This window comes from Strix aluco, chromosome 3 (assembly GCF_031877795.1).
Source record: "Strix aluco isolate bStrAlu1 chromosome 3, bStrAlu1.hap1, whole genome shotgun sequence".
Classification (NCBI taxonomy): Eukaryota; Metazoa; Chordata; class Aves; order Strigiformes; family Strigidae; genus Strix; species Strix aluco.
In genome coordinates, this window is record NC_133933.1 from 39429190 (window position 1) to 39456280 (window position 27091).

A 27091-nucleotide genomic window follows, 5' to 3' on the forward strand; every position below is an offset into this window, starting at 1 on the left:
AATACCCATTTCTCACTGTCGAAGTTCCCATGGGTGGACAGTGGGGGATGTGGCCTGTGGAACAGATTTCCTTTGGGCTTCCAAGGTCCTTTGTGGGATCATACCGAAGGACAGAAGCTTTACAGGCATTTCTAACACAGGCACTGCAGGTGGTGGTGGAGCCCAAGCAGAGGCTGGCTGAGTTATAGACCCGATCAGCAGCATAAAACATCAGCTACAAGGGGTCAAACCAGCTAGCAGGTGCCAAATGGGAAAGATGGAAGGGGTTTCCAACCAAATACACCCTTTTTTCCATTGCCAGTGAGGTTTTCTGTCATGTCTGCCCATGGCACATGCCCCTCCCTCCTGGAGGGGCAGCCACACTCCTGCATCCCGGCCCCTCCAGGAGCAGGTTCCTCACTTGTGCGTAGCTTCTCCAGCCCAGCTGAGCTCCCCTCCAACATCAAGCTGCGATCATTCTCCTCACAGGAGGTGACAGCCCAGCTATATCCACCCTGGAGGATAAAGGAGAAGAGCTGGACTGCTTCCAGGCCCCTGGGTATCTCGCTCAGAGCTGGCTTGGGCAGGTTCTTGCTGCAGTGGTTTGAGGCATCTGCCTCAGCTCTGCTGCAGCCACACAAAAGTGAATTGTTTGAGCAGGTAGTCATCCCAGCTGAAATGCACCATCCAGCCAGGCACAGCCACTGCCTCATGGAGTAGGTGGCTACCAGGTCACCTGGCTCTGCAGATGTCCCACTTCTCCTGAGCCCTCAGAGGTAGGAAAAGAGAGGTGCAACATGCTCTTCCCCTCCAGGGGCTGGGAGCAGCCAGCCCAGTTCACCATCAGCAGGCAGGGTTTGACGTGTTGCAACTGACAGTAGGGACCCGCTGCCTGATCCATCCGGGAGATCTGGGTTCCCTCGTGCTGAGATTTCACATCCAGCTCAGCCCAGGAGAGCAACACTGACCTGCCAGTTTCGATCTTCTCAATCTGATGACTAGTAAACATCTCCCAGGTCACATAGAGACAATGCAGGTCTACGGAGGACAGGCTTGCTGTCTTCGTCACCTTCCATAGCCATCTGCAAAACAGCCCATAGATCTCCCCGAATTAAAAGCCGGTGGTGAACATGCAAGGAAGGCAACTCCTTGGGTTCCTTGCACAGCAGCATCCACAGATGGCCCCCACTCACCTTCTCACCTCACTGCTACACTCCACAAGATGATACTGAACAAGACAAATCAGGCCCTCCTCAAGTACTCATCTTCTTTCCTCCACTCTGCTCTCAGCAGAGGCTGTGGCTGCAGATCCACCTGTTGAGCTACCCAAGTCCATGCTAAATAAAAGCCAGATCCTTTACCTTCACAAGAGCAGGACGGAGGCAGCCATGAACTCAGTGGTCTGTATTAACGTGGATGAGTCACCTCCCAGGCATCCAGGAACATCCTGTATGCTCCTTTCCAGCGTGGCCAGACTGACATGTGATACACTCACCTCCACGGCTGATGAGGAAACGACACCACTTCCAAAGAGTTTTTCTTCCCAAAGACCCCAAAGTGCATCACAAAAGATGCAACGGTATCAAGATCCCTCACAGTTCTTCGTTCAGCGTTGTCCAGGTGAGGTCTTGTTGAGCCATCACTGGCAGTGGGTTATATACACGCTGCTCCAGTTGCAAACACCAAGTCCATTACCAGTGAAGGGCAGGCTCAGACCACTACTTTCGTCTTGGATTTTAAGCTCCACCAGGACCGCATCTACTCATGCCTGTATGGTGCCTAGCACGTGGGGCTTGGCTCCTGATAAGACAGAGGCAGGGTTGGGACCATCACTGTGCTCCTTGGCATCAGAGGCTGGAAAGGAACCCAGGAGTCCTGGCCCCCCGCTTCCTGCCCATCAGACCACCCTCTTCTCACTGAGTGAGGAACTCAGGCTGAGCTCCATGCAAGTATTTTGGTGCCTACCTCCCATTCGTTTCAACGGGCTTTAGGTACCTAGATGCTTTTGGAGGCTCTGGGCCCAAATCCGAGTCTGACTGGCAGGTTGCTGGTGCCCTGTAGCCTCCAGAGGCAATGCTGGAGGGTCTATAACACAATGGAAGAAAACCAGGATGCAAGGCAGAAGGAGAAGGCAAAGGAAATCAAGGTCAGAATTAAATTCTTTAATACAAAAAAAAGTTTGTTTGTCGTCGTCGTCGTCGTTTTTTTAAGATATATCTGTAATTTCTTTGTTTAAAAATAAATATGTACTAAGGAATATCTTGAAAAAATTCACTAGACACAATATGTAGTGTTAATATCTTTTTTCCCCGCAATTATTACAGATAAACAGTAGCACCAATAAATAAAATGATAACAAATATTAAAATTAAAAAGGAGAGAGATTCAAGATGTAGAATTTTCTATTTTTCCTGTTTCTTCTTTTTACATATATAAAAAAATCGTAGTGTCTATTTAATCCAAATCACACATATACATAAACATATATATATATATACAAACACATAGCCAAATATATATATAGTATGTAGATGTATATCTAACCCTTGTCTCAATAGGAATGTGTAGGGGTAGGTGTTAGAGAAATTAATTAAATAACTGCCCATAACATGCTACTGACTCTGCCAACAATTGGGGAGAGATGGGACGGGACAACAGGAAGGTTAAATTTATACACAACCAGTACAAATAAAAAAAAAAAAAAAAGGAGGTACGGCTTATAAATAGTTGAAATTAAATATTAACAAAGAATACTGAAAAATCCCTACTCTTTAATTAAATTATCTGTTTAATTTCTAATTTAAAAAGGGATATTAAATAAGTATATAAAACACTTTCTCTTCCCTCCCCCCCATCGGAAGCCTCTGTCTTGCGCACGATGCAGCATGAGTATTACACATTGCAGATGCAAGCTCCCACCCTTGTGTTTTTTCTCCTTCTGAAAGCCATCAGTCGGATGGGGAGTTCCTAGTGGTTAGTAGTCACTTGTTGTGAGTCTGTTTTTAGACTGTCTTGTCTTTTTGGAAGCTTTCCGTGTTGTACATTATCAGGCGTTGAAAATTCAATTGCAGATGATGTTTGGCAGCATTCTGACACAGACCGAGTACCTTTTTGATTATTATTATTATTATTAATAATTTTAATCACAGAACTAGATTATATATATCCACATAGATGTACAAACACGCTTTCAGGGGGGTGTGTGTGTGCGCGCATGTGTAAGGTGGGTTTCACATACACCACAGCGTATATTGCAGATACACACATAGCCAAGATTCTCAGACATGGCTTAGGGATTCCAGCTGCCTTCACGTTTGATTCCCCAGCCCAAGACATGGAAAAGGGGCCTGATATTTACAGTACGTCATAAAAAAAAAAAATCTTGACGTTCTTAAGGGTCATTCACACTGGGCACGCAAACTGAAGGCAGCAAAAGTTGCTTTCTTTTTCCCCCCTTCAATCTTGGCATACATATATATTATTTTTTTATATATATATATGTATAAAAATAAATATATATATATAAAAAAGAGAAAAACACAAACACACAGACACACAGACACAAATGCACACATTCACATACACACACACACCCCCCTACTGTGTATATACTTTTGATTAATATCCCTTTCCAGAAATGTTCCATAAGCATCTTGGATGCTCTTGAGTGGCAGCTCTGTGCATGAAGAAAGCAGACAGTGCTGAACAACTGTGTGGCTATGCACCGGTCCCCATTCTTGCTTCAGCACACTGAAGGCCTTGTGTCCTTTTGCAGCCACCAAGGGCGGGAAATCTAGACTCCTGTGATACTTCCTTGAATGGAAAGTTAGCGTGCATCAGCTGCCCACCATCCTTAAGAGAAGCCAGCATGTCTCTCTGGCAAAGTTTCTATAGTGAATAAAGTCAACGCAAAATGTACACTGACATCCCATGTCCCAGCAAGGCAGGCAGGTTATGAGACGAGTAAGGGCGAAGGTTGGGGGAAGAGAGGGGAGGAGGAATCCTTGATCACGCAGACGGCCATTTCCTTGGCCTTTGACCCATCGCACCCTAGGATGCCGCTCTTTGGAACTCCCTGCCCATCCTCTCCAACACCTCTCCTCCCTGTCCCAGGCAAGGAGAAGGTGGTTTGTGGTACAGCACACTCTACAGAGAAACAGCGGAGGCCGCACAAGTCAGTTAGAGTTAAGAAGTTTACACCCAGCGCTTCTACTCAAGTCCAGTCTTAGCTTGTTTCTTATGCCCCAAGTAGCCCGCTTGTGTCCACAGCAGTCGAGTATTATCCAGTGAAGACACCAATAACATTAGCAATGTTAAAAAAAATAATCAGTATATATATATATTATATATATATATGTGTGTGTGTGTGTGGTTAAGATATACATATATGTATATATAGATGTGGTTAAAATATATATACATATATATATATGTATATGCATGTATACACACATATATATGTATGCACGGGAAAACCCATCAAATACACCCCTATAGTCTTCCTGGCTCTGTTATTTAGCAGCATGAAAAGAAAAATAAAATAAAACAGTTCAAAACCCAAAGGTGAATTCTGTGCGGCGGGTGCCTTGGGGAATGTTCCTTCCGGAGTCCATCGTCCGTACTGAAAGTGCTGTGCTCTACCGATCCTTCATTTTTAGGGTTCATTTGGATTAGTGTTTTGTTTTGTTTTTTTCTGTCCAGGCGAGAAATCAGGCTCCAGAAACAGGGCTGTTCCCCCTTCTTTTCCGCTGCTCACCGTCTCGGTTTTTCACATCTGTCAGAGAGGAGAGGGAAGGAAAAAAGAGGAGGGGTTAATGTTTGTGATGGGGGTGCAGTCGGGACATGGAAGGGAAGGAAGGGAGGTGGCTAATGCGTTTAAGAGCACATGGTGTTAAGACATGGCATGACGTCACTGGTGGGGTGAAGTGCTGTGCAGATGGGGCAAAACAGCTGAGAATCTCGACCCAGGAATGGGTCGATGAATTCTATTCCCCAGGCTCACCTAGACGGGGTGGGGGATACTGGTACAGGGGTAAATTTAGAAGCAGAATCAGAGGCTTCCTCACAGATGAGCCGAGTGTCTCGTTTGCACCCTCTCACACCATGCGCACATAGATACACACAAACACACAGAAGAACAAGGCTAAGCAACGCATGCAGAAAAACACACTCTCTCAGCTCTCCACCTAGCCTGTTGTTTGGGTTGGAAGCAGTGCAGACAAGGCCTCATGCAGGCAAGAAGGTGAAAAGTGCCTCTCATTCCACTAGCTGCCATGAGCAGAGGTTAGCACTAGAAAACAGCAGCAGCAGCCCAAAGAAGCAGCAGGAAAAATGAGGATTTACCCTCCCCTGTAGGGCCCAATTCTAATTCTACAAGACAGAGCGTGAGGAACTTCAGCTTAACCAGCTTTTTATCTGGAAGCAGATAAACTACCCACTTCCTGTGACTGCTTCCTATCATTCTGGCCAACACACCAACTCTGGAAACCTCCCTTAGTGCCAATTATCCCACCACAGAGAGGAACTAGTAAGAGAAACTAGTAAACCCCTTCTCCCATCATGACTTCTTTGGGGTATTGTTCGTTTTTAATTTGTATTTGTTACTATTTCTCACCCTTCAAACTCTGTAGGGTAATTTCCAGTTATTCTCCGGTTTGGAACAGGAGCAGAGGTAAAAGGCCAAAGTTAGGTCTGGTCTCACACTTCAGGGGTTATGCTCACTGGGAGAAGTTTAACTCCAGAAGCTGCTCTACTCTGGCCCCTCCATCAATTACTTTTCCACAGAAATTACAGCACCCCAGAAAATTCCTCTGCATCCAGAGCAGTTTCCACCACGCTGGCAGTGTCAACACCTCTCTGGTTTGGGCACAAAGCATTTTCGTACCTAAAGGAAGCACTTGCAATACTTGTAGCAATCTTAGTCACCTAGCCAGTTCCAGGCAGGCAAATGGAGGCAAATGGATGTCTCCTCTTTCAGGATGTAGCCACAGAGGACCCTGGATCTCTCTCCCTTACTCTCTCCCATCCAGTCACTGCCACTGCAATACTCTCAACAGGAGGAATCTCCTAGATCTCTGTGAAAGGGACCTGAGTTCAGTCACAGCCAAGGGTTCATTAGCAACCCCATTTCTATGTCTCTCTCTGGATAGGTAGGATGACCCCACACTAGAGATGCACACACAGCTGGTGCTAGTTAAGAGACCCCACTGCGCTCACCAAAGCACTCAGGTGAGAACCAGGAATCAGTTTCTGTGCATGTCTATGCCACAGATGGTGTGTGACAGGTAGCACTCCGATGACACATGCACAGCATGGATCTCTGAACAAACACTAACACACAGTGTCTTTGCATCTCCCATCTCGCACCTGAAATACAGACCTCTGCCTGCCTTCACCCAGAGACAGACTTAATCCTGTCATATCCCACATCACAGCCCTGAGTGCAGCCCCTCAAACCACAGCTCCAGCCGAGACATGGGGGAACTGTGAACACAGTGGAAGAGGACACGGTGCTGTTCCCGGCTTTTAGAAGAAGAGACAAAGGAGAATGTGGGGACAGCCTCGAGGGAGGCTCCTGGCCTAGCTTTCCTCACTCTGCCCACAGCAGAGTGTCTACAAGCCACATAAAAAGGGCTTGGAAGACAGGGGTAGTCAAATCCCAGTCAAATAAGGATTCTTCTTTGTCAGTTGCATACAGATAACGTACAGAGGGCTACAGACCCCCCCCCCCCCGCCTTGCTACCTCAGCAACATGAACTCCGTTATCTTGTTCTATGGGAAAGGATACCTCAGATACAAACACTCTGTCTCTGGGAGCCGCCCCCGTCCAAGTCCTGACAGCACATCTGAAACGCACAGCTGCCCTTTGACACAGGGAAACTCTGTCCTCATCTCAGTTAGCCCCTCTGGCCCACATAGGACAGAGAAAAGAAGTAATCATATAGCACTGGTGCCAGAAGTCAGCAGGAAGCAAGCTCCCCCCTCTTTCTCTTTCTCTTTCTCTCTCTTTCTCTTTGTGTGTTTCTCTTTCATCCTTCAGGACACAAACCTGCAAGTGCGCTCGTTTAACTCAAGCTGCCTCGACTTGCAACGTGAGTCTGTGAATTTGCAGGAACATTTACAGGTCTGGGGATCTTGTACAAACAAGTGCTTTCTCCTCTCTGAGCAAGGCTCACAGTGACTGCAAAAAGGCAAAAGGAAAGATGTCTAAGCTACAGAGCTTCAGCAGAAAGAAAATACACATGCAACACCCTAAACATCAAAGCAATCCCCTTGCCCCCTCCCACAGCCCCCATGCTGCCCACTGGAGCGTCGCGGGCTGATGGATTTTCCAGCAGCACCCCGGCAGCCCCAGGACAGCACCCCCTTGCATTAGCGTAAAGAAAAAGAAAACGGCTCTCTGCACAGTATTCACAAATGCTGCATTGGATCCATCGGCACAGGCCAGAGGGAGGAAGAAGGGGAAAGCAAGGATGGGAAGGTGAGAGGTCCCAACCAGCTATTGACATATCAATGAAAGGCGTTCTCTGAAGTGGGCTATTCGAGTAGAAAGAGGCCAGCAGCTAAACGAGTTAAATATACAGGGTCTCTCCTCCCCTGGAAAGCAGCTGGGCTCCAGCATCACATGCTTACCCTGCAGCCAGCACTGCCCTGTTTTCTGTAAACCCCACCCCAACCTTGCCACCTAGATGTCTCCTACAGAGGGGCCACGAATTTACAATGCAGAATTCTGTGAACCACCGTGAGAGAGGCAGAGCAAAAGAGACAAAGACAGGGAGAGAGAAGCCACCAAATCCAGCAGAAAGAGATTAAAAAAAAGAGAGAGAGCCCCCCCTCAAGTTCCCCAGCACCCCCTCTCCGACCTCCCACCATCCCACCTCTCCTCTCCGCCTATGACTCCACCAGACACGCACGCACACACGCACACACGGCAGATGCCAGCCTGCCTGTCACCAGTCATTGTAGCAGTGAGGGCACAAGAGGAGTGGGGGAAAGCGGATGACAGAGTGGCAACCGTAAGGCGTGGAAAAGAGGTGCAGGGCGCTCGCCCACCCACCTGCACTCTCACACCTTGGGAAAATGGTCACCACTGATGATTAGAGAGCCAAGCAAGCTAAAGCCACCTTCCCTGAGATACCCTTAGTGCCAGAGCAGTGCCACCACCAGTGCTGCCCCTGCAGGATCTGCAGCCCACCAGTGACTGGGAGGGGAGGGTGAGATTTGAGTGAGCAGCAAGCAGGCGGATTGGTTTGGGGAGCAGGAGGGAAGAGAGTCTACAAGCAGAGGACACAAACGTACAAGCTGGGTGGTTTGTACCGGCCTTTCTTGCGCTTTCTCTTTTGACCCTTCCCCTTTCCTCGCTTTGATTTTCTGGAAGAAAAACAAAAAAACAGAGAAAGAGAGAGAGAGAGAAGGAAAGAAAGGGGGAGAGAGAGAGAAAACGGAAGAAAACGCAAGGAAGAAGAGGAAAAAAAATACAGCCATGTGCCTTGCTGGGAGGGGGGAAGCACATGAGGCAGGACTGGAGGGCAAGTCCCAGGGCCGAAGCACAGATCTCCACCTCGCACACACGTTCACCGGCCCTCCTGCGCTCCTGTCAGCACCACAACCAGCCTGCCCACAGCCAAGCCAACGCCAGGAGACTCAGCAGAGACCACCTCCAGCAGGGTTGCTGCCAGCAGAGGCAGATCTGCAGGAGCCTCAGAGGGTACCTGCCCCCTCCAGAGAGGGGCAGCAGGAAAGGGACAGAGGGTGAGGGGGAAGGAACAGAAAGCTTCGTGAAAGCGTCACGCGACCGCAGTGAGTGCAGACAACCGTTCCAGGCGACAAGCGCAGGCGCACACTGACTGACAAGAGGTAACCTGAGCGGAGGGGCTCTCCCTGGGGAAAAGGAAACGGCTCTGACCTGACACGCTGCCCGGCACCGGGCCTAGGAGGGGGCAGCTGAGCTCCAGCAGCTCTCCTGCAGGGCTGGTGGTAATCCTGCCTTGGGATGGGAGCAAAGGGGGCCTGGCCTCACCACCCCGCAGACAAAGGGAGAGACCTGGTCTACAAGCAGTGCTTTGTGGGAGAGGGCTATCTAGCCCAAAGGCTCTGGTCACCCACCCCAGCTCCTGCCTGTGGTTTGGAGGACTCCAGGAGACCTCCCTGGATGTCTGCTAACATCCCCTCTGGCAGTCTCCATCCTGAGTAGGGAAAGGGAAAGAGGGAGGCCTGACCTAGTTATGACACCCAGGAGATAACCAGCAAGCAGCTTTCAGATCTTCCCTCCTCTCCCTCCCTCCTCTCACCTTCCACATGGATCTGCTAGACAGACAAGCAGACAGAGCCAAGGTACTGACTCCATTCTGAAAAATTCACCAGTTGCTCACGACTCTTGGGCAGGAGCTGAGACAGGCACACTAACCTGGACACTAACCATGGATCCCTACAGGCCGGTGAGAGCACAGGGAGGGAGGGAGGCTGGAGCCTGCACTGCTCCTTGAGCCACGTTAGCACAGGACCAAGGGAGAGGCATGCAAGGAGAAGGCCCTAGGCAAAGCACCAGGGCTTGTCAGGCAAGTGAGCCCCAGCACTGTGGCAGTTCAGCAAAGGCTCCCTTGTTCCCTGGCCTTGGGAGGAAGCTGTCAAGGGGACATGGTGGGACAGAAGGGACAGCACCATAGCTGTTTCTTAGGCCCTGTTCAAGTCGTCTCACTGGAATGAGTGTCAGAGCATCAGCTTGCTCCCAGCCTCTGCCCTACATGTCTGGAGTCACAGGGAGGCGGTGAGGGAAGGAAAATCGACCTGAAGGGAGGAGAGGGGCACCAATATAAACAGACTTTCAATCCAGCACAAATCAAAGCACACCAATCTCTCCCAACCCTTCCCTTCCTTCCCCAGGGAGTGCAGAACCAGCAAAGAGCAGGCAAGGTGCTGTTAGAAGAGGAAAGGGAATGCAACACAGTCCGGGCTAGCTGCTTCACCCACACCCCATCCTCACCAGAGTTCACACAGACCCAACTCTCGCACACCTTCAAACCACAGAGCCACGCAGACCGACCGTCCCCGACATGGCCCCGCACAGAGAGGACTGTTGGCTGCACACAGCCCGATGCAGCCAGGAGCAGATTTCCAGGGGAAGGAGGAGAGGCTGGAAGGCAGCTAGAAATATACAACCACCAGGAGAGGGGTGAAAGAAGTTCTCTCACTCTCCCACTTGCTCTCTCTGTTTCTGTTTCAGCCTCATCTCCCAATATTCACCCCCTTCCGCTTCAACTCCACACCTCTAAACGGCAGAGTCACTACCCCAGCCATCCGCAGACCAGCTGACCCTCTCACCCAGAGAGGTCACTTTCTTTTCGATGCTGTTCCACATTTTGTGATCGGCCCTGCAACTACTGCAGGACAAGAACTTATTTCTCTACTTTCCACAACCTTTTAACTTTGGGGAGGAAGGAAGGGAAGGTTGTCCCTTAACCTCCTTCAGGTCACCAGAGCAAATCCATTAGACTGAAAAAACCTCTCATGAAAGCCTCCACCGAGACCCAATTAGGTTATCCACCTCCCTTTACACCCTCCTGGGCCCCCACCCAACCAAAACCAGCGTCACATCCCGCATGGCATCAGTCCTGCCTCCACCAGGCCTCTATTGCCACCTCTCCCTGTAGCCAGCAGAGTTCCTACCCAAGCTGCTGTGAAAGAAGCCAGCAAGTACTCACTCAAGCAGCAAGAAAAAAATTAATAATAAAGAAAGGCAGCGATTTGCAGTAACCAGAAACACCCCAGGAAGAGGGAAGGGAGAATGGGGGATGCACCTTGAATCCATTCTGGTAGGACACACACGATGGGACTTCCCTGACTCGGGATAAAGCGTTAGGAATGACTGCCATGGCTGTGGGTCATGCAAGCTCCAGGTCTGGGGTATGAAGGAAGGACCGTCAGATCTGGGTTTCTGTGCCCACCTGGAACGGATTCAGAGTGTCGCCCCATGCACTACCATATGCCATTTCCAAAAACACCTTCTCAAAGTGAGTATCTCCAACCAAAGAAAAGGGCAAGGGGCAGTGGGGAGAGGAAATGCCAACCAACCACCAAAAGAGAAAGGAGGAAAGGCTTGTCACTTACTTTTCTTGTTTGTTTTTGACATCTTTCTTTGGTCTGTGGGGGAAGAGAGAACAAAGGCTTCATTAGAAGGGAGCTTACCAGATATGCTTCCAGTACTATCCCCAGTTCCCACCAAGTCCAGGGAAGGACATGTACAGCTGGCATTGTGGAATACCCATGGCACAGGTTAACTGGTCCTTCTCAAAGTGTTTGCTCTCCTGGTGCACCTCGCTGGCAGCCAGTGCCAAAAGACCCCAGGTTGCAGGCTAGCATTGTCCACCTGTGATATCTAGAGATGGAGGAGCCTCGCCAGCAAAGGACTTCTTTTCCCAGGCTCAGCCATCCCACTGCAAACCAACTGAGGAGACTGCAGAAGCCTCTGGACAACAGTCCCAACCCAATGGCAGAAAAAAGGAAAGGCTCAGAATAAGTTTATTGCAAGAGGAACCAGTGCTGCTCCATTCTCACCTGCAGTCACATTTACTGTGCTGTAAGAAGCTCATGTGCGCTATGTGCTGACTCTGATGGGGTTTAATTCTCATGATCTGGAATGAAAGAAACAGAGAGGGTCACCGCCCATTCACTATTTATATTCACAGCTCCAAATCAGCCTGCTGCGCAGCAAAGCATTTGCACCCCAGGTGCTCCTGGGAAGAGCACGACAGAGTCTGAGCTGGCTTTGAGGCCCCATTCTCCCAGGCAGCAAAGGCCTTTGATCACAAGCAAGCGGCAACACCAGACTCGTGCCAAAGCTCTGTTTGCTCATGCATGCAAGGTGCCAGCACTGGTGGACTGCCTTGGAGACAGGCATGGGAGAGGGCATAACACCACAGCAAGGTTCTCACTGAGCCGTCCCTGGTCGATGCTAGAGACAGTAACAGAGTATCCAGCCTGCTTTCACATAGAAGCATGCTTCAGTCTAACACAAAGGGCCAAAGCAAAAATTCCATATCTGACTCCTTTTCCCTAAGCCACCGTTCCTTCCCAGCTGACATCTCACTTTCTCAGTGACTTGACACACAAAGTAAATCTGGTGATCTGTTCTTAAAACAGTCCTGCAGAGCCAGACATTGCCTGTTCCCCCAGCCCCAGGTGCCTCCAGGGAAATTGTACTAGAAGCTAAGCATGTATTGTCACAGTCTCTCAACCCAGAACCTGGCTGGACCACTAGCTCTAGCGTTTGCACCAGAGATCTGCTCAAGCACCTCTGATCCTTTACAGGAATGTGGGCATACCGGCCAAAATCTGTAATTCAGCAAGGAATGGTAGGAAGAAAACCATCCCCAGCTACAGCGTGTTAGTATGCTCTGGCCCAGGCTGGAGCCTGCTAGTGGAAAAGCAGTATGGGGAACCGTGGAAGGGCACAGACAGGTTCTCCACCAGAGTTCAAACACAGCTCAAATGACAAGTAAAAAGAGCTTGCTGGTTAATCACTTAGTCCTGCATGTCTCTCATCCATATCAAAAAGTGATGGCAATATTTACAGTGGCCATTCAAGAGGCTAGGGGGCAAAAGTAGGTGAGGGAGCTATGGGTTAAGGGTAATGGGCACCAACATCATTGTGGTCCCAAGCTGGCATCCAGGCTGGCAGACAAAGCTCTCTAAAGCAGAGTTTGCCGTCTTCCCCATGTGTCCAGCCTTTGCTATCTCCACCATCTCTGTTGTCTTCCAAGGAATGAATTCAGCAGCCTCCAAACAAAGGAGGACGCCCAGAGGCAGAAAGGCTTTTCCACTTGACACTGAAGCAGTGTGTTTCTTAGAGCCCCTTTCCACCCCTGCTGTGCCAATGTAGCTAATGACCCAAATCCCCTGCTCTGTTGGTAAAGGCTGACCTCACATGCCCTCCAGGAGAGTACTGACAGGCTTTCCCCTTTTGCGCTACTCAGCTGCCTTCAGAGCCACAGCTGTGTGGACCAAACGCAGAGCAAGGGCCCAAGAGATAACAGCATCAGAAATGCTGCTTTGCATTCTCTAAGCACGAAGTGCTCCTTTACAGGAATGCTCCTCTGCGTGCTCCTAGCTACTGGATTTGGGCACTAGCAAGGTCAGAGCCAAAAAAGAGGTTCTCCTCTTAGCCTTGAACAGACATGGGCAACTCATCTTTTAACCCTGCATGGTGTAATGCTGGGCACAAGGGTCAGGAGAGAGGTGAGCCCTCCTGATCCAATAATCTCCAGTGCCCTGGGGTAGGCTGCCCTTGCTCTGAATTAGCTGGGAGCTGGGACTTGGGGTGGCTGTGATGGCTGACTTGCTTCCTTCCACCCAAGCATGCCAGCTTGCAAGCTGGGCCCTCACCTCCATCGTGACGTTGTACACATCCACAGGGACACATTCTAGGCCCTCATCGCCGCAGCAACCTGCACATCTCATCAGAGGTACACAGGATGGCTTGAATATGTACTCCACCTCATCAGGGTACTCCTGGAAAATGTCCACCAGGGTCTCAATTGTCCTGCAGAAGCTGCGCTCGTAGACTTCCAGGAATTTGATAACTAAAAGGAGGAATGGAGGGAATAAGTTAATGCAAACTTAGCTCAAGAACACCTAGCACTTCGCCCCTTAAAACGAGCCAGACAGTTGCAACACATCTACCCTATACTCTCCGCTTACAGTCTTGCAGGCCTAAGTCCTTTGTCTCTGAGAGAAAGACAATCTCTTCCTACCGCTGCTTCAGGCCAGAGGCAAGATAGACAAGAAAGCATCACTATTTGCCTCCCTGGCACCATGACGCATCCCACAGGTGCCTCCTCCCCAAACCCCATCCTCACTTATCCCCCATACTCTCGGATATGCTGCCACTAAGCATATTAGCTCAGCCAAAAAGCACCTGAGGCTGCTGCAGATGATCTGTGCTCTGGATTAAGGTCCTTCACTAGTCTGCCTTTTACCCCCTTTCAAAACAGCCAGTGGCTGCCCCAGTGGGTTTTAGAAAACAAGGTGATAAGCCAGAAGCATCCCTTCTACAGACCTCGATGCAGAGACACTTTGGAGAACAAGCGGAGGGTTCTGAACAATACACATATCTTCACTCTTCCTGTCCGCTACCTCTTTTTCCCACGCAGAACATCCACCTCAACAGGCCACCTCTGAACTACGACAGCACCTGCTACAAGTCACAGCCTCCGTGTCTCCACACTGACCACTTTCCCAGACCAAGGAATCAAGCCACCCACTGAAAGACTCAAAGCAAGCCCACAGCACCCCCAGGATTAACTAGACCATATACTTGGCTACAGAACCACAACGAGGCAGTGTGGGAGGGGGAACAGGGCGGATCTGTCATTATCCCCTGCCTTTCCTACAAATGGAGCAAACACTAACTGCTTGCGATCTGCACTGATTTCACAAGCGTTTCTCAATGTTTCCCAGTCTCTTGCCAAAGCTTCATTTTGCTGCTTGGTCAAGGGTTAGAGAGGTTTAAAGAGATGAGAGATAGGATAGATAAGTACACACGCACAAAATCCAGCTGCTAGTACAGTTCTGCAAACAGTGAGTACCTGGAGCCCTCCAGGCCTCCTAGCTCTACCAGCACACAGGCAAAGGAGGATGTCTCAAATGGAGCAGAGGATAAGAGTATGCACGAAAAGATAGTACCTGCCCCATGCTGTTATGCACTATAATGATCCACCTGCACAGTATGCAGAGTCCTACAGCACCAAGGTTGATAACTCTGAGTGATAAGAGCAAACTGCTTGCATCATGGAAAAAAATGGTCTCCAGTAAGCGTTTCTGAAGTGCCCTGAACTTGTGACAAACTGGCATAAAGGTTACTTTGCCACAAAAATGCAAAAGCTGCAGGGCTTGGAGCTCACAGCCCGCAGTTAATTGTTGAAAGTTAATTCTAGGTCATGCAGAGCTGACAGTGCCATAGTGCTGAGAGCGGGTACAAGAGGAGAGGAGTTTCCATCCAGGGAGTTTGAAGTGTCAGAGAGCGTGAGCAGCTATTAAAAGAGAAAGTGGCTCGTGAAAGGGAAATGTAGCCTGGCAGGCATGGACTGCTTGCTGGTATTCCTTGTCTAGAAGACAGCATGTTTCTGTTCCTTGTCCCTTTCCTTCCTCTTCTCTCCTCTCTTAACTGCAGTATGCCTCCTGTCTGTTCTCCTATCTTGTCTGCAGCTACCTCCTCCTTCCCGTTCCCCTTCGGAGTGACCTTAGTCACTGCCTATGTTCCAACAAGTTGAACAATTTAATATGTGGGAAATTCTGCAGACACAATGACAGTCACTGAACTGCACTGTTGATTATTCACGCTGTGCCAGCAAAAAAGATCCGGGAACTCTGGCAGTAAAGGCACAGTTCTGGATAAAAATGCTTACAAACCTACGTCAAGGGGAGGGAGGGAAAAAAAGAGGTAGGGAAAATGGCAGTTACCTTTGCAGATCAAATGCTGCTGACCACAGTAGTCTGGGGCACAAAGGAGGCAGAAACCGAAACAAAGCAGAAAACTGAAGTGAAACTGATTCATGTCTGCCAGGCTTTCTAAATGTTTGCACTGCACAAGCAACTGGATTACACCAGAGAATCCAGACTACAGATTGGCCACAGAACAGCACATTCAACTTCTTTTGCAGAGCCTTTACTTTCACGGCTGCACCCCAATGACTATACATGGGATCTGGGAGATTTGACAGGACCAAATCCTTCCCATAAAGAATCTGGGAGGTTTTGCCTTTACTTTAACATATAATGATTTTCCAAAGTCTGAATCAGCCTCTGAAGAGGAAACTGGGAATCCTTCTCCAGCTGCCAGTCAGAAAATCCTGCCATGAAAGGCGCATTGCCTTGATTCTGCTGGATACAGAGCATTCACACGGAGACTGTGCAATGCTCCATAGTTCATCTGCACAGTTAGCACCCAAACTGGAGTGCATGACTGAGGTACAGTCACCCTCACAGCAAAGCCCTGCCCCTGCTACCATACCTACACTCACTCCTATGTACCAGGAGTCATATTCCACACTTTGCCTGGCTGATTCAGTCTGTGCTTCCTTTCCATTGGTTGGGTCAGGGTCAGAAGAAGGTCTGTCTTTCATGGGGAAACATAGGAAGGTCACCGAAGGACTAACACCACTTGGCTTGCTCCCTTCCTGCAATCTGGGCTTCAGCCCACGTCAAAACCTAATCCCGCATTTAACCCACAACCCTACCCTGCAAAACACCTCCAGATTTGAGTCAGAGATTCTTCTTTGTGAATGGAGGGGGAAGTAAGGTTAAAACTCAGTCAGGGCCCACATTAACTCTTCAGGGCAGGCATAGCCACAGCAGGCAGGATTAAGTCCAAATTTGGAGCAGCTGAGTGGAAACATGCTAAACTAGAAAAGGAGCAAGTCTATGATCATTCTGCCTCCCTCCCCGTCAATGGCTTAGCAGCAATACAGACACACTGTTCTTTTAAAAATAAAAGTGCAGCCACAAATGCTGGTGGTTTCCTTTATTTATACCAGAAAATCTTTTCTCGTGGAACAAACAAAGAGTGTTTGTCTGACTCCTCTACAACTTCCCGTGCCACAAAACATGTGGAAGGCTCTCTTGAGCACAAAAGGGTAGGGGCTGAAGCTAAAATTACAGTCTCCAACCGAAGTAAGTCCACCCCAAATAAAAACCTGTCACAGCTTGACATCTCAGAGCAAGCACAGAATGGCCAAAGACACAAAATCACCTTCCACCCCAACCCCAAAGCCCCCAAGAGCTTCAGTGGAAGGAACTACAGGACTGTCCTTGTGGAACACAGGCACATCATCTCCTCTTCAGAGGAGAAACTGAGGTACAGAGAGAGTACCTCCAAGGTCACACAGCAGGGCAGAAGTAGAGCCAGGAAGGTAATGCCAAGAGTCCTGATTTCTAGCTCACAGATATATCTGCATCGCAGAACCAGAAATAGCACCAAGGCAATAGCACCAAAGTCTCACTGCTCACGCTGCCAGATCAACTTCTCCAGCAATCCCATCAGCCCTCTTGTGACAGGGAATTAAATTCTGTTTGATTCTTCCCCTCTCCAGGAAGGCAGTCGGACACAACAAATGGCACAGATGAGGACACTAGCTCTTTTCTACCAACAGCAGAGGACTGGTTACCAAAATAAGCCTCACAGCAGGCTCCATCTTGATCCCTCTGGAGTCACTGAACCTTCTTCTGTTGACTTCTGTTGACAGGAGCAAGGGTCAAGCACAACAGGCGGCAGCCCACCAGCAAATCAGAAATTTTGGCCATGCAAAATGGACACCTATCCCAAACACAGCCTGCCACAAACCTCTGGCAACGCACATGCAGTCTGTCACACCAACAGAGCTACCGAAATTGAAATGGAGTGCGACAAAAAAAAAAGCCAATCTGGGCCCACACTGCTAGAGCCCTCTGCTGACCTCCAGCTGGAATAACGCTGGAGGTCACAACCCGCGGGGACCCTGCAAGACCTTCGCCAGACCCTGCCACGCAGCAAGTGGTCTGTTCTGCTATGAAGGTATGGGGAAAACAGAGTCAGGATGGTCTTAAAGCAGCTGATGATCATCTCGGCCTGAAGGCTTCAAAGTCCACAGCCCTTTTACCCCACTTCTGAACTGAGAACTGCAGAAAGAAAGCCAACTTCCCGCAACACAAAGGGCTCCACTGGACAGGCCACTTGCAGGAGGCGTCTCCAACTAGTCTGGGGGCTGACTGCTCTTCTGGTCTACATTTACTCACACAAACCAAGGAGGCAGAGGACACTGCCACAGCCTGGCCTTTGGGCAGCCGCAGAGAGACAAAATCACAACAGCTGCAGAGTCACCACCTCGTTCCCTCACCAGGCAATGGTCCTGTCCGCACTGGACCACCAGTAATGAATTAAGTAGAACCTATCAAATCACACCACTGTCCCCCCAATCTGTTAAACCTGCTAGCTGAAACTGGAGTAAAAGGGTGTATTTTTTGAGCCTGGCTCTGTACAGCGCTTAGCAATTCCCTGACTAGGAGGACACCTGGGACTGTCAGGAGGCACGACTCCGGAAAATCATCCTGGGCTGCCCTCTTCTCCTTCTCTCCCCCCGGAGACCTGCTGCCTGGCTGTCTGGGAAGAGTTGGGGTGCTGCTTCTGCCTTTGTTTGGGGATCAGCCCTGGTCACCCAGCCGGGCACGGCCAGCACTGCTGGGGAAGAGGAGTGCGGCGAAGATGACAAATCCCTTCCTACGGCACTGTAGCGAATCCCTAGCAAACTGTTTGCCGCTACTGAGCTCTTTGTGTACGCGTGTGCATGTGTGTATATATATATATATATATAAACGAGCGTGTGTATGTGCACGAGTGCACGCACGCAGTTTCCCTCAGCCTTGTGGGAAGCCAGCGGCGCGCTGGGCTGGCCCTGCTGCACGCCCCGGCCCCGCGGCTGCCCCGGGGCCCGGCCCCACGGTCCGGCCCCACGGCGGGGGGCGTGGGGGGCGGCGCAGCCGCCGCCAAGGGGTTAATGGCGGCGGCGCCTGCCGCCGGCAGCCCCCCGCTCCCGTCGCCACCGCTCCCCGGGAGGTGGCGGTGTTGGCCGCCAGCGGCTCCCGGGGCTCTGGCCTCCTTCCCCTGAACCCCCGGCCGCCCCCGCCCGCCGGGAAGCCGCCCAGCGCTTACCTTCATTGGGTTTCCGCTCCCCATCCCCCAGGGCAGGGGCTGCCTTCGACAACTGCGAAGATAACAGAAAAATCAGTCACAACACGGAGCCGTTACGCGGTCCCGGGGCGCGGGAGGGCTCCCGGGCCCGCCGCCCGGCGGAGGGAGGCCCCGGCGGGAGGGGGCGCCCGCCGGGGCGGAGTCGCTCCCCTCCGGCCGCCCCGGCAGGCACAGAGGGACCTTTTGTTCCCCCCCGTCCCCCGGGGAGCCGAGTGGGGCTCGGGCAGCGCGGGCGGGACGGCCCCGGGCCGAGGGAAGGGGCAGGCGGGAGGGATGCGGCCGGGCCTCCGGCGCGGCGGGCCCCAGAGAGGCCCCAGAGGGAGAAACGCGTCCCTCGGGAGGAGCTTTCGGGGATCAGAAACCAAGAAACCAGAGAGCAAATCTGGGCCCGGGGGAGAAAAATAACAGGGGTGACCTTCTACCACTGATGTGACCGGTGGGCCCTGGCACCGTGCTCCTCCCCCAAGCCTCGGTTTCTCCCTGTAAAGGTGAATCCGGCCCGTGAGGGCAGAGGGGAGAGAAGAGCGGCCAGGCGCGAAAGGGCATCGCTCCCCTCTCGATGTCACAGATGTCTGTCCCTGAGCAGTGGTGGCCACCGAGGTGCTGGTATCCGGCCGGGTCTCAAGGTGATTAACTGTGACGGCACTGCTTTGCCGACCAACACCGCCAAAACACCCAGGTTTCCCCCCTCTCCTCTGGAAGGGAGGGCAACCCGCGCCATCATCTAACAGTCGCGGTCCCCAGCCCTGGCGTGGCCCGGTGGCAGCGCAGCTCCCGTCCCTGCACTCCCCATGGCTTCCTCCAGACAAAACCCACGAAGGCCCCAAGCTCTGTATTCGCTCCTGCTGCCTTTTGGGTCAAGGGACATTTCCAAATCGCTGACGCATGCAGGAGTGGTGACAGGTAACCCACCCCCAGACCAGGATGGAAAAGCGTTACACTACTTTAGGTGGAAGTCTTTTTAATTCCAGGTGAAACAAAAACTCCACTCTTCCTGCGCCGCATGAGGGTTTTAGCTCTGACGTAACTTTCCAGCCAAGGCAGGTTTCCCCCTGCTGTTCTGTTCTGAACCAAAACCGAAAAAATGCCCAGCTTTCTTCACTTCTCCAAGGTATGTTGCCACCTGTGTGACGCCATCTGCCCCAGAACCTGCTGCCTTTCAGCAGAGGCCTGAAGAGAGCATGGTGATATTCACAAAATACTGCTTCATCAGTGCTGTGCTGCATTTAGGCTTAGAAAAAGGCCCTCTGATCTCGTAGCCAGAGACAGAACTGAATTGAGCAGGCAAAGTCCACCCCAAGTTCCCAACAGGAATCTGCCACCTATGGTCTTCTAGGCAGCCCAGTGCACAAGGCAGCACCACCATCCGAGCAGCCCAAAGGGTCAGCTTTTAAAAGGAGAGGGCAAGAGAGCCGGTGAAGCCCTAGAAGCCCCTCTCCCAGCCATTTCTTTGTGTCTGTGCACAGTTCCCTTTGTCTCAGGTCCCCCGGACCGAACTCCTTGCTTCTCATTTCAACCAAAGTCTTTCTGTACCTGGGCATAACTCACCAACCCAGACCTGAGCCACCCCATGTGTGGATCTGTTTCTTCTCTGGGAAGGAGAGGGCTGTGTGCCCAACCTCCGTGCTGTGACAACAGTTTAAAAAGCAGGTTCCTAGGAACAGTTTCATTCCTAAAGTGTGAAGGTCACTGCAACAGCACAAACAAAATGGAGGCAGCAGAGGTTGCAGCGGCCTTCCAAAGCCACTCAGCGCCTGACAGTCTATGGGTCAAAAGAAAACCGCATCAAGGGCAAAAAATCCTCAATCTGTGTCGTAGCACAGGAAGAGGATCACGAGCCAAGTCAGTTTATCCAAGTCACAATGCCCCCAAGACCTTTCGCAGAGGCATTTTTGTTTCACACACAGAATGACCGTGATGGACTGAGCAAAAGCAGCTCAGAGACACCTTGAGGGTCATTCTACCTGTTCTCTATGCAAGGCCGCCCAGCCGGCTGCCAAGCCCACCACCTCCTCACATGCAAGCACACAGGGTGCACAGGTGATGGGAAGCAGAAGCAAGCCACACACTTTCACTGCTCACCTGTGCCTGGCCAGCACCTCGCCCCGCCCCTGATGTACTGGAGCAGGAGCCAGAACAGTCTCCCAGCACTCACCTAGACCTGGGCTGCAATCCCACCCTGAGGACGCAAAACGATACCGGTTCGAAGTCTGCAGAGAGCTTCTGAGCGCTCCCAAGGGAGCTATCAGCAGAAACCCAAAAGGTTTTCTAGAAGTATCAGTAACACACTCTCTGCTCACTATACCAAGAAACTTTTCTGCCCTATCGGCAGCACCTTTCACCTGTGGCTAGTGCCTCAAAGCCTGTCCATTAGAACAGCAGGCAGGGCAGGGGCTTGTGCCTCACTTTAAACCAATCTGTTAGAGATCAGACAGGGCAATGGGGAACGAAAAGCGTTCCAACGGACAAGCAGGCCGAGCGTGCCCTTCGGTGGGAGCCTGAAGGTCACGCTCTCCTCCGCTGGCTTTTGGCATTACCCAACAGCTCTGTAACACAATTTCCTTCCAATAGATTTTCAACATTTCAGCAAGGTGTGGAAGCAACCCCTGGGCTCGAGAGTGGGATAAATGTCCCCAGGAATGGGGCTGACCAAGGGGAAGCTCCTTTCTGTGCCCTTTGCAGGTCACAGTAAATGCACGTCCCACAGTGGAGTAAAACTCTCCCTAACAAATAAACCCACTTCACACCATTCATGTGTCTGCACCTTCCCCGTCCCCCTTCTCCCCCAGTCCCTGTCCAAAGCAAGTTATTCTCTGTAGGGAGAGAAAAGGTTAATCAAGTCATTCCTCTCTAACCATCACCCCCCTCACCACCACCACCAGCACTCTTTCTCTCCCTTCCCCTCCCCCTAATCTGTGCAGCCTCATTAAAAGAGCTTTGTAACTGTTTAGGACTGGAACAAACAATCCATCCACTTTGAGAGGGACTCTGGGACAGGAGTTAAGGCACTTTTCGTCTTAGGCGCTAGAAATTCTTCTCAGCGGTTTCTACTTAAGGTGGGGGGAGAACAGGACTCGCTGCGCTCCTGCATTGTACATGCAGACGGAGGTCAGTAATTCCACGAGCTGCCAGCACTCAAGTGTCAAGTCACCTCGGACACGGAGCAGTATGGACAGGAGAACGGCTTTGGGGTTGCTCAGGAATCAGCGAGCGCCTCTGAGATGTCAGCATGGGCTTCCCTCTCCCCTGCTCCCAAAGGAGCGCTCCTCCTCCCGGCCTGTCCTCGGAGCACAGGCCCGAAGCTGCTCTGGGGAAGGTGACCCGCTGTGTCCTGGCTGCCTACGGGCTGGGGAAGCAGGTTCTGGTGGCTCCCCATCGTGGCCTGGTGCAGAGGCACACCAAAGGCGGGGAGGGAGCCTGGTGGGTGTGCGATCATTAGCAGTCTAGTCACAGGCTTGCTCTCCCTCCCTCAGTGTCTGATCACTGCCTGTTCCCTATGGCAGTACAGCTGCTATACCGAGGTCCCTCTGCAGTTCAGGGCAGGAAGGGAAGAGTTCCCAGACCCTCGTCAGGGGTGACCTGCCACCAGGCTGCTGCCACGACCAGCAGACAAAGAAAGATGGGGAACAACCCACCGTCCCCCATTCTTTCGGAAAGTGGGGACTGGAAGGGGACAACAATGCAACCTCTCCGACCCCATGGGGCATGAAGACTATGCACCCCAGCTCAGCACAGGTGAACAGCTGGAAGGGTGGCACTGCAAAACCACCTCTTCCTCCCTCTGCTGCACAGGAAGGCTATCGCCACCAGCGGAGGCAGACACCTGTGGCACCAGCGCCTCCCAGCCCCGACCGTGACATGATTTCCCACCGTCCCAGCCTTGCTGCAGTAGCAACCGTAACAACTCCCTCAGTAAGAAGTCATCCCCCTGGCACCTTCACCAGAGGAGCACCGTGACTCCTGCCTCCCTCCTCCTTCGCCTTCAGGAAAGCTGCCTGACACGTGTTGGACCCCACTTTACCAACTCAGCCTTTGCCAGGGCTTTTATTTAATGCTCTCCAACGCGCCTGGCTAGCTAGATAGGTTTCATTCAGCACAACAGCCAGATTAACAGTACAGACAAATATTATCATCCAAGCACAAAGCCCTAGTCCCGGTGTGAAGAGTCATGCCTTCTGCCATGCCCAGAGTCATCGTCAAGCTGCCTACGTGAGATCTGCTGGTATTTCTAACGTTCCCATCACTGTGGTGCCCGGGTGATCAACGGACAAATAAGGACAGAACCGAAGGGCAGACCTCACCGTCGATCTGCCTGAGCACTTATATGGCCCGCATCACCCAGCTATCTGAACACCGCGCAATCTCTCACGGATCTATCCCCGCAACGTTTCTCCCCAACCTCACTGACACCCTGTAATTCTTCCCTACTTTTTTTCCCCTTTCTTTTCTCATCGTTATCCTCTTTCTTTTCTCATCGGCACCATCCTCCTGCCTAGGAGAAAAGGCAGCAAGAGGCTTTTACGCGACTCCTGAGGACGGACAGACCTGAACTGTACCTGATCCGCCGTTTCCTCCTCTGGGGAAGAGGAAGGGGAGGGGAGTAGGAGCAAGGGGAGGGTTAAAGGGTATTATCACTAGACACCGACACAGAGTTGTCTAACCTACAGCCGGAGAACAGACGCTACCGTACAAGTTTACTGAGGAGCTGGGAGGCGAAGAAACCCCCGTTTTCGGTGACGGTGAAAGAAGTCTTGGAGAGCGGAAAGAATTGTCCCACGAGCCAAACCTGGCAGGCAGGCAGGCAGCACGGAGCTGCCACACTCGAGCGAGAGCTGCGCCTCGGTTCCCATCGAGCACAGCCTAACGTGCGGCTGTCACTGGAGAAAGTAGAGATATAACAGGCTAGAAACAAAGCGTGCAGTGCCTGCATGACTTCAGTTACAGCCGAAATGGCTCCTAATTGGGGAGTTACCTTCCAGCATCGGTGCTGAACAAACAATGCGAGTAACTGATTAGTTTGCAAGCGACGTTTATTTTCACGATTGTGGGAGACGATCTGGCCCGCGTTCTCTCCAGGGCCGAGGAGAAACGGCAGGAGAGAAGTAACCTGTTATAGCCTTTAACACGTAACCCATGCCTGCCTAGCCAACAGCCACTTTCACGTGGGCACTCTGTCTAAACCCCTTAATATCTCTTGGCAACACAGCCCTCTTGACTCTTCAGAAACAGACAGATTTATAGGACAGGTTTGCACAGAAAACTGCCTTTCTTTTTTCTTAAAAAAAAAAAAAAGGAAAAAGAAAAGGAGGAAGAGTTGGTTTCTAATCCCTCAGGAATGACAATGAGGCAAAAGTAAAAGTGACTGAGGAGGAAGAGAAGAGAAAAATGCGCGATTTTGTAATCTCGGTGCACGAGATATGCATTTGGATTTTTTGTTTTCGATCCTGGAAGAAATTCAGGATCCATTTTGTCCTCTTTGATCTCTATTTGTTTTTCCAGCTAGGCATTCTGAACTCCAGTCGGCGGCACGAACCCGAGCCGGGACCCAAGGCAAATACCGACCCTTTTGCAATGTCAGGAGACCCGAGGACGGGAGGCGAGGCTGATGCAAGAAGCCAGCGCGCTGCCTCGCTGCCCCGCCGCGTCGCGCAGCGCCCCGGGCCCGGCCCCGGCCCCGCCGGGACCCCACGGCCCCGGGAGCCCCACGCCGCGGGCGGGCGCGCAAGGCGCGCACACGGGCGCGGGCACTCCGCACGGCGCTGCCGGTTGCTCCGGGGGCCTGCGAAGCGTCGGGCACCGCTCCCCAAGCCCCCCACCCCCCCCGCTGCAGCACTGCACACACACACAGACACGTGTGTGCGCTGCAGGCACCCACCCGGACCCGGTGCCAGCAGCACGGCGGCACCGCACCGAGCAGGTGTGAGGCAACGGGGGGGGGGGGGGGGGGGTTGAGGAAAAAAAAAAGGGGGTGAAAAGTATTTTCCGCCGCCCTCCCCGTTACGCGGGGCACAAAGCCCCCGTCCCGCCGCTTACCTCCGCGCTCTGCAGATAGAGCAGCGCCGCCAGCCCCCAGTGGATCCAAGTGAGCAGAAAGTTCATGGTTGCCTGCGCTCGCCGCGGAGCGGGGCCCGCCGCGCTCCGCCTCGCCGCCGCCGCCGCCCCGCCGCCGCCCCGCCGCGCTCTCGCCCGCGCCGCCTCCGTGCCCGCCGCCGCCGCTCCCTGGGGTGCCGCCGGCCGGGCGCTGCGAGGGGCTCCGGGGGAAGGGGGGTTCCTCTTCGGGGTCTCCGGTTTCACCCCTCCATAAGCCCGGCTCTCCGCCGGCCCCCGGTGCTGCTTTCGGTGGGCGCTCCGCCGGGCCGAGCGCAGGCTCCGCGGCCGCCCCGCCGCCGCCGCCCGGCCCCCGCCGCCGGGCAGTCCGAGCTCCACAGCGGCGCCCGGCCGCGGCCGCTCTCCCCGCGCCGGGGCAGGCAGGCACCCGCGCCGAGCTCGCTCGGTTTCGCGCACTCACGCCAAAGTTTGCGCGGAAAGTTTCAATGCATCTCTTTTCCTGCGCCCCCTCTTCGCGGCGGCTGCCTCCCCTCCGGCGGCTCCCCGAGGGAGAAGGGGCTGATCCGCCGCCGCTCGGCCCGACCCCTCTCCGCAAGTCGGGGTGGTGGTGGTGGCGGAGGGGACGAACAGAGCGTTTTCCTCCTGCCTTCTCTCTCTCTGCCTCTCTCTCCCTCTCTCTGTCCACCGCTTAAAAAAAAAAAAAAAAAAGCAGAATAATAAGATAAAAAAATCCAAACTGGCTAGAGAGGGAGGGAACTGGGGCGGGGGGAGGCTCTGCAGGAAAAAAAAAAAAAATCCCAGCGGATCAAAGTATAGGTGGGAAAAAATAAATTAAACGAGAGGATAAAGCAAGGCGGCAAGCCAACAGCAGGTCCCGGTGCCCGGGGAGGGCTGCTCCCGCGGCGCGCTGTCCCCCGCCGGCGCGGCGTGCGCTCCTGGCCCCCGGCGCGGCGGCGGCCGCGCTCCGCGCACTCCAGCGGCGGCTCCGCGCAGCGCCCGCTCCCCGCCCAGCGCCCGCCCCACCGCCCGCTCGCCGGCGCTCTGCAACGGCTCGGCGCGGCCGCGGGGAGAGACGCTCCGGCGAAGTCCCACCCTCCCCGGCGATCCCTCCTCCTCCTCCCCCACCCCCCCACCCCCCCCCCCCAAAGGCGTGCGCGCCTCTCCGCCGACCTCCCCGCCCGCCCCACGCGGGACTGCAGCCCCCCGCGGCTCGCACGTTTCGCCCCAAGCTGCCTGCCCTGCCTTCCCCCGGCTGCCCCAGCGGCCGCGCTTCCTCCACCCTTTCTGCCCCGCTGGTGGATGTACGTTCGGGTCAAAATTCACCTTGCCCTTAGGAATCGCTCCAAAGTCCGGCAGAGCCATCCGGGGGGAGCGGGCAGCAGGGGACAAACGGTGACCACAGCCATCCTCCGTTCCCCCAAAGGCCTTCGCCTTTCAGATACAGCGATTTCTTAGCACCCACGGGCTAAGGGGTGGAGAGCCGGGGGGGGTTCATCCTCAATTGGGTTTTATTTCTCTTCATCCAGCGCCAACACCCCTTGGCTCAGGGGGCTTGCCCACGCTGGCTGAGCTGTGCCCCAGTGTGCAGAAGGGGGTCGTACTGAAGGGGTGAAGGTTTTGCCAGGCAAACCCCACCCTGCATTCTAGGAAGGTATTTGAAGGGTAAAAAAGGCAGCTTTGTCTCACCAGGGTGACCGCAGGCATTCCCCAAACGAGCTCCTTCACTCCTGTCACACACAAAATTTCCTCATATGGGATATATAGTGACAATACATGTGTGTCAACATATATAAATCCCTCTCCTGCCACCATCCTCTAAGGACCTTGGGTGAAGGATGGAGTGGAAGTCCAGACTGGCAGATTCCTGGGGCTCACCATGGGCTAGAGTAAGGGGAATGGGAAAGACACGGAAGAAAGAAAAGGCCATATTATCATTGGAGAGCAGGTATTCTAGTGCTGTGCCACAGGCTCCTACTGATACAGGCAAAGCGTTGGCTCTATAGAGGCACCTGCTGGCTGAGGGAAACACACGAAACAAAAAAAAAAAAAAAAAGCAATCTTTGCTTTCGGTAGATCTTAGACCCGTTCTTCCCTTTGTTTATTTTTTAAAGATTTTGTGTCACCCCTTGGTGCACTATGTGGGGATGTCGCCCGGGTCACACAGATCCCGCAGAAGGCTGGGAGATGAGTGACAGGTCTGACTGAGCAAGGAGTGACTTGAGTTCCCATCTGGCCGCTCCGCTGCCCCGGCTGCGGGGTCGTGCCCTGCACCCCTGGTGCCCACGGCCTTCCTTCTGGGCGAGGGGAGAAATACAGCTTAGTCGAAAACCTGGAGGAGAATATAAT

At 52.8% G+C, this 27091-nt stretch overlaps 1 protein-coding gene across 9 annotated transcripts; it reads right to left on the minus strand.

Moving 5' to 3' along the window:
* Nucleotides 1-2120: 2120 nt before the first annotated feature.
* VEGFA (vascular endothelial growth factor A) lies at nt 2121-25767 on the minus strand. 9 transcript variants are annotated; one of them, XR_012622453.1, is made up of 9 exons: nt 24731-25767; nt 18659-18710; nt 13360-13556; nt 11533-11609; nt 11086-11118; nt 10776-10922; nt 8278-9765; nt 7028-7159; nt 2121-4753 (listed from the first exon to the last, which is right to left on the minus strand). XR_012622453.1 is itself a non-coding variant. In XM_074818183.1 (9 exons), the coding sequence occupies exons 1-9, from the start codon at nt 24794-24796 to the stop codon at nt 4732-4734; spliced, it is 798 nt and encodes a 265-aa protein (XP_074674284.1). In that variant the 5' UTR covers nt 24797-25767; the 3' UTR covers nt 2121-4731. The 9 variants fall into 9 exon arrangements, 6 of the variants coding, with proteins under 6 accessions (XP_074674284.1, XP_074674286.1, XP_074674285.1 ...); XM_074818183.1 differs by having other exon boundaries at nt 8278-8349; XR_012622454.1 differs by lacking the exon at nt 10776-10922.
* Between the last annotated feature and the right edge of the window lie 1324 nt (nt 25768-27091).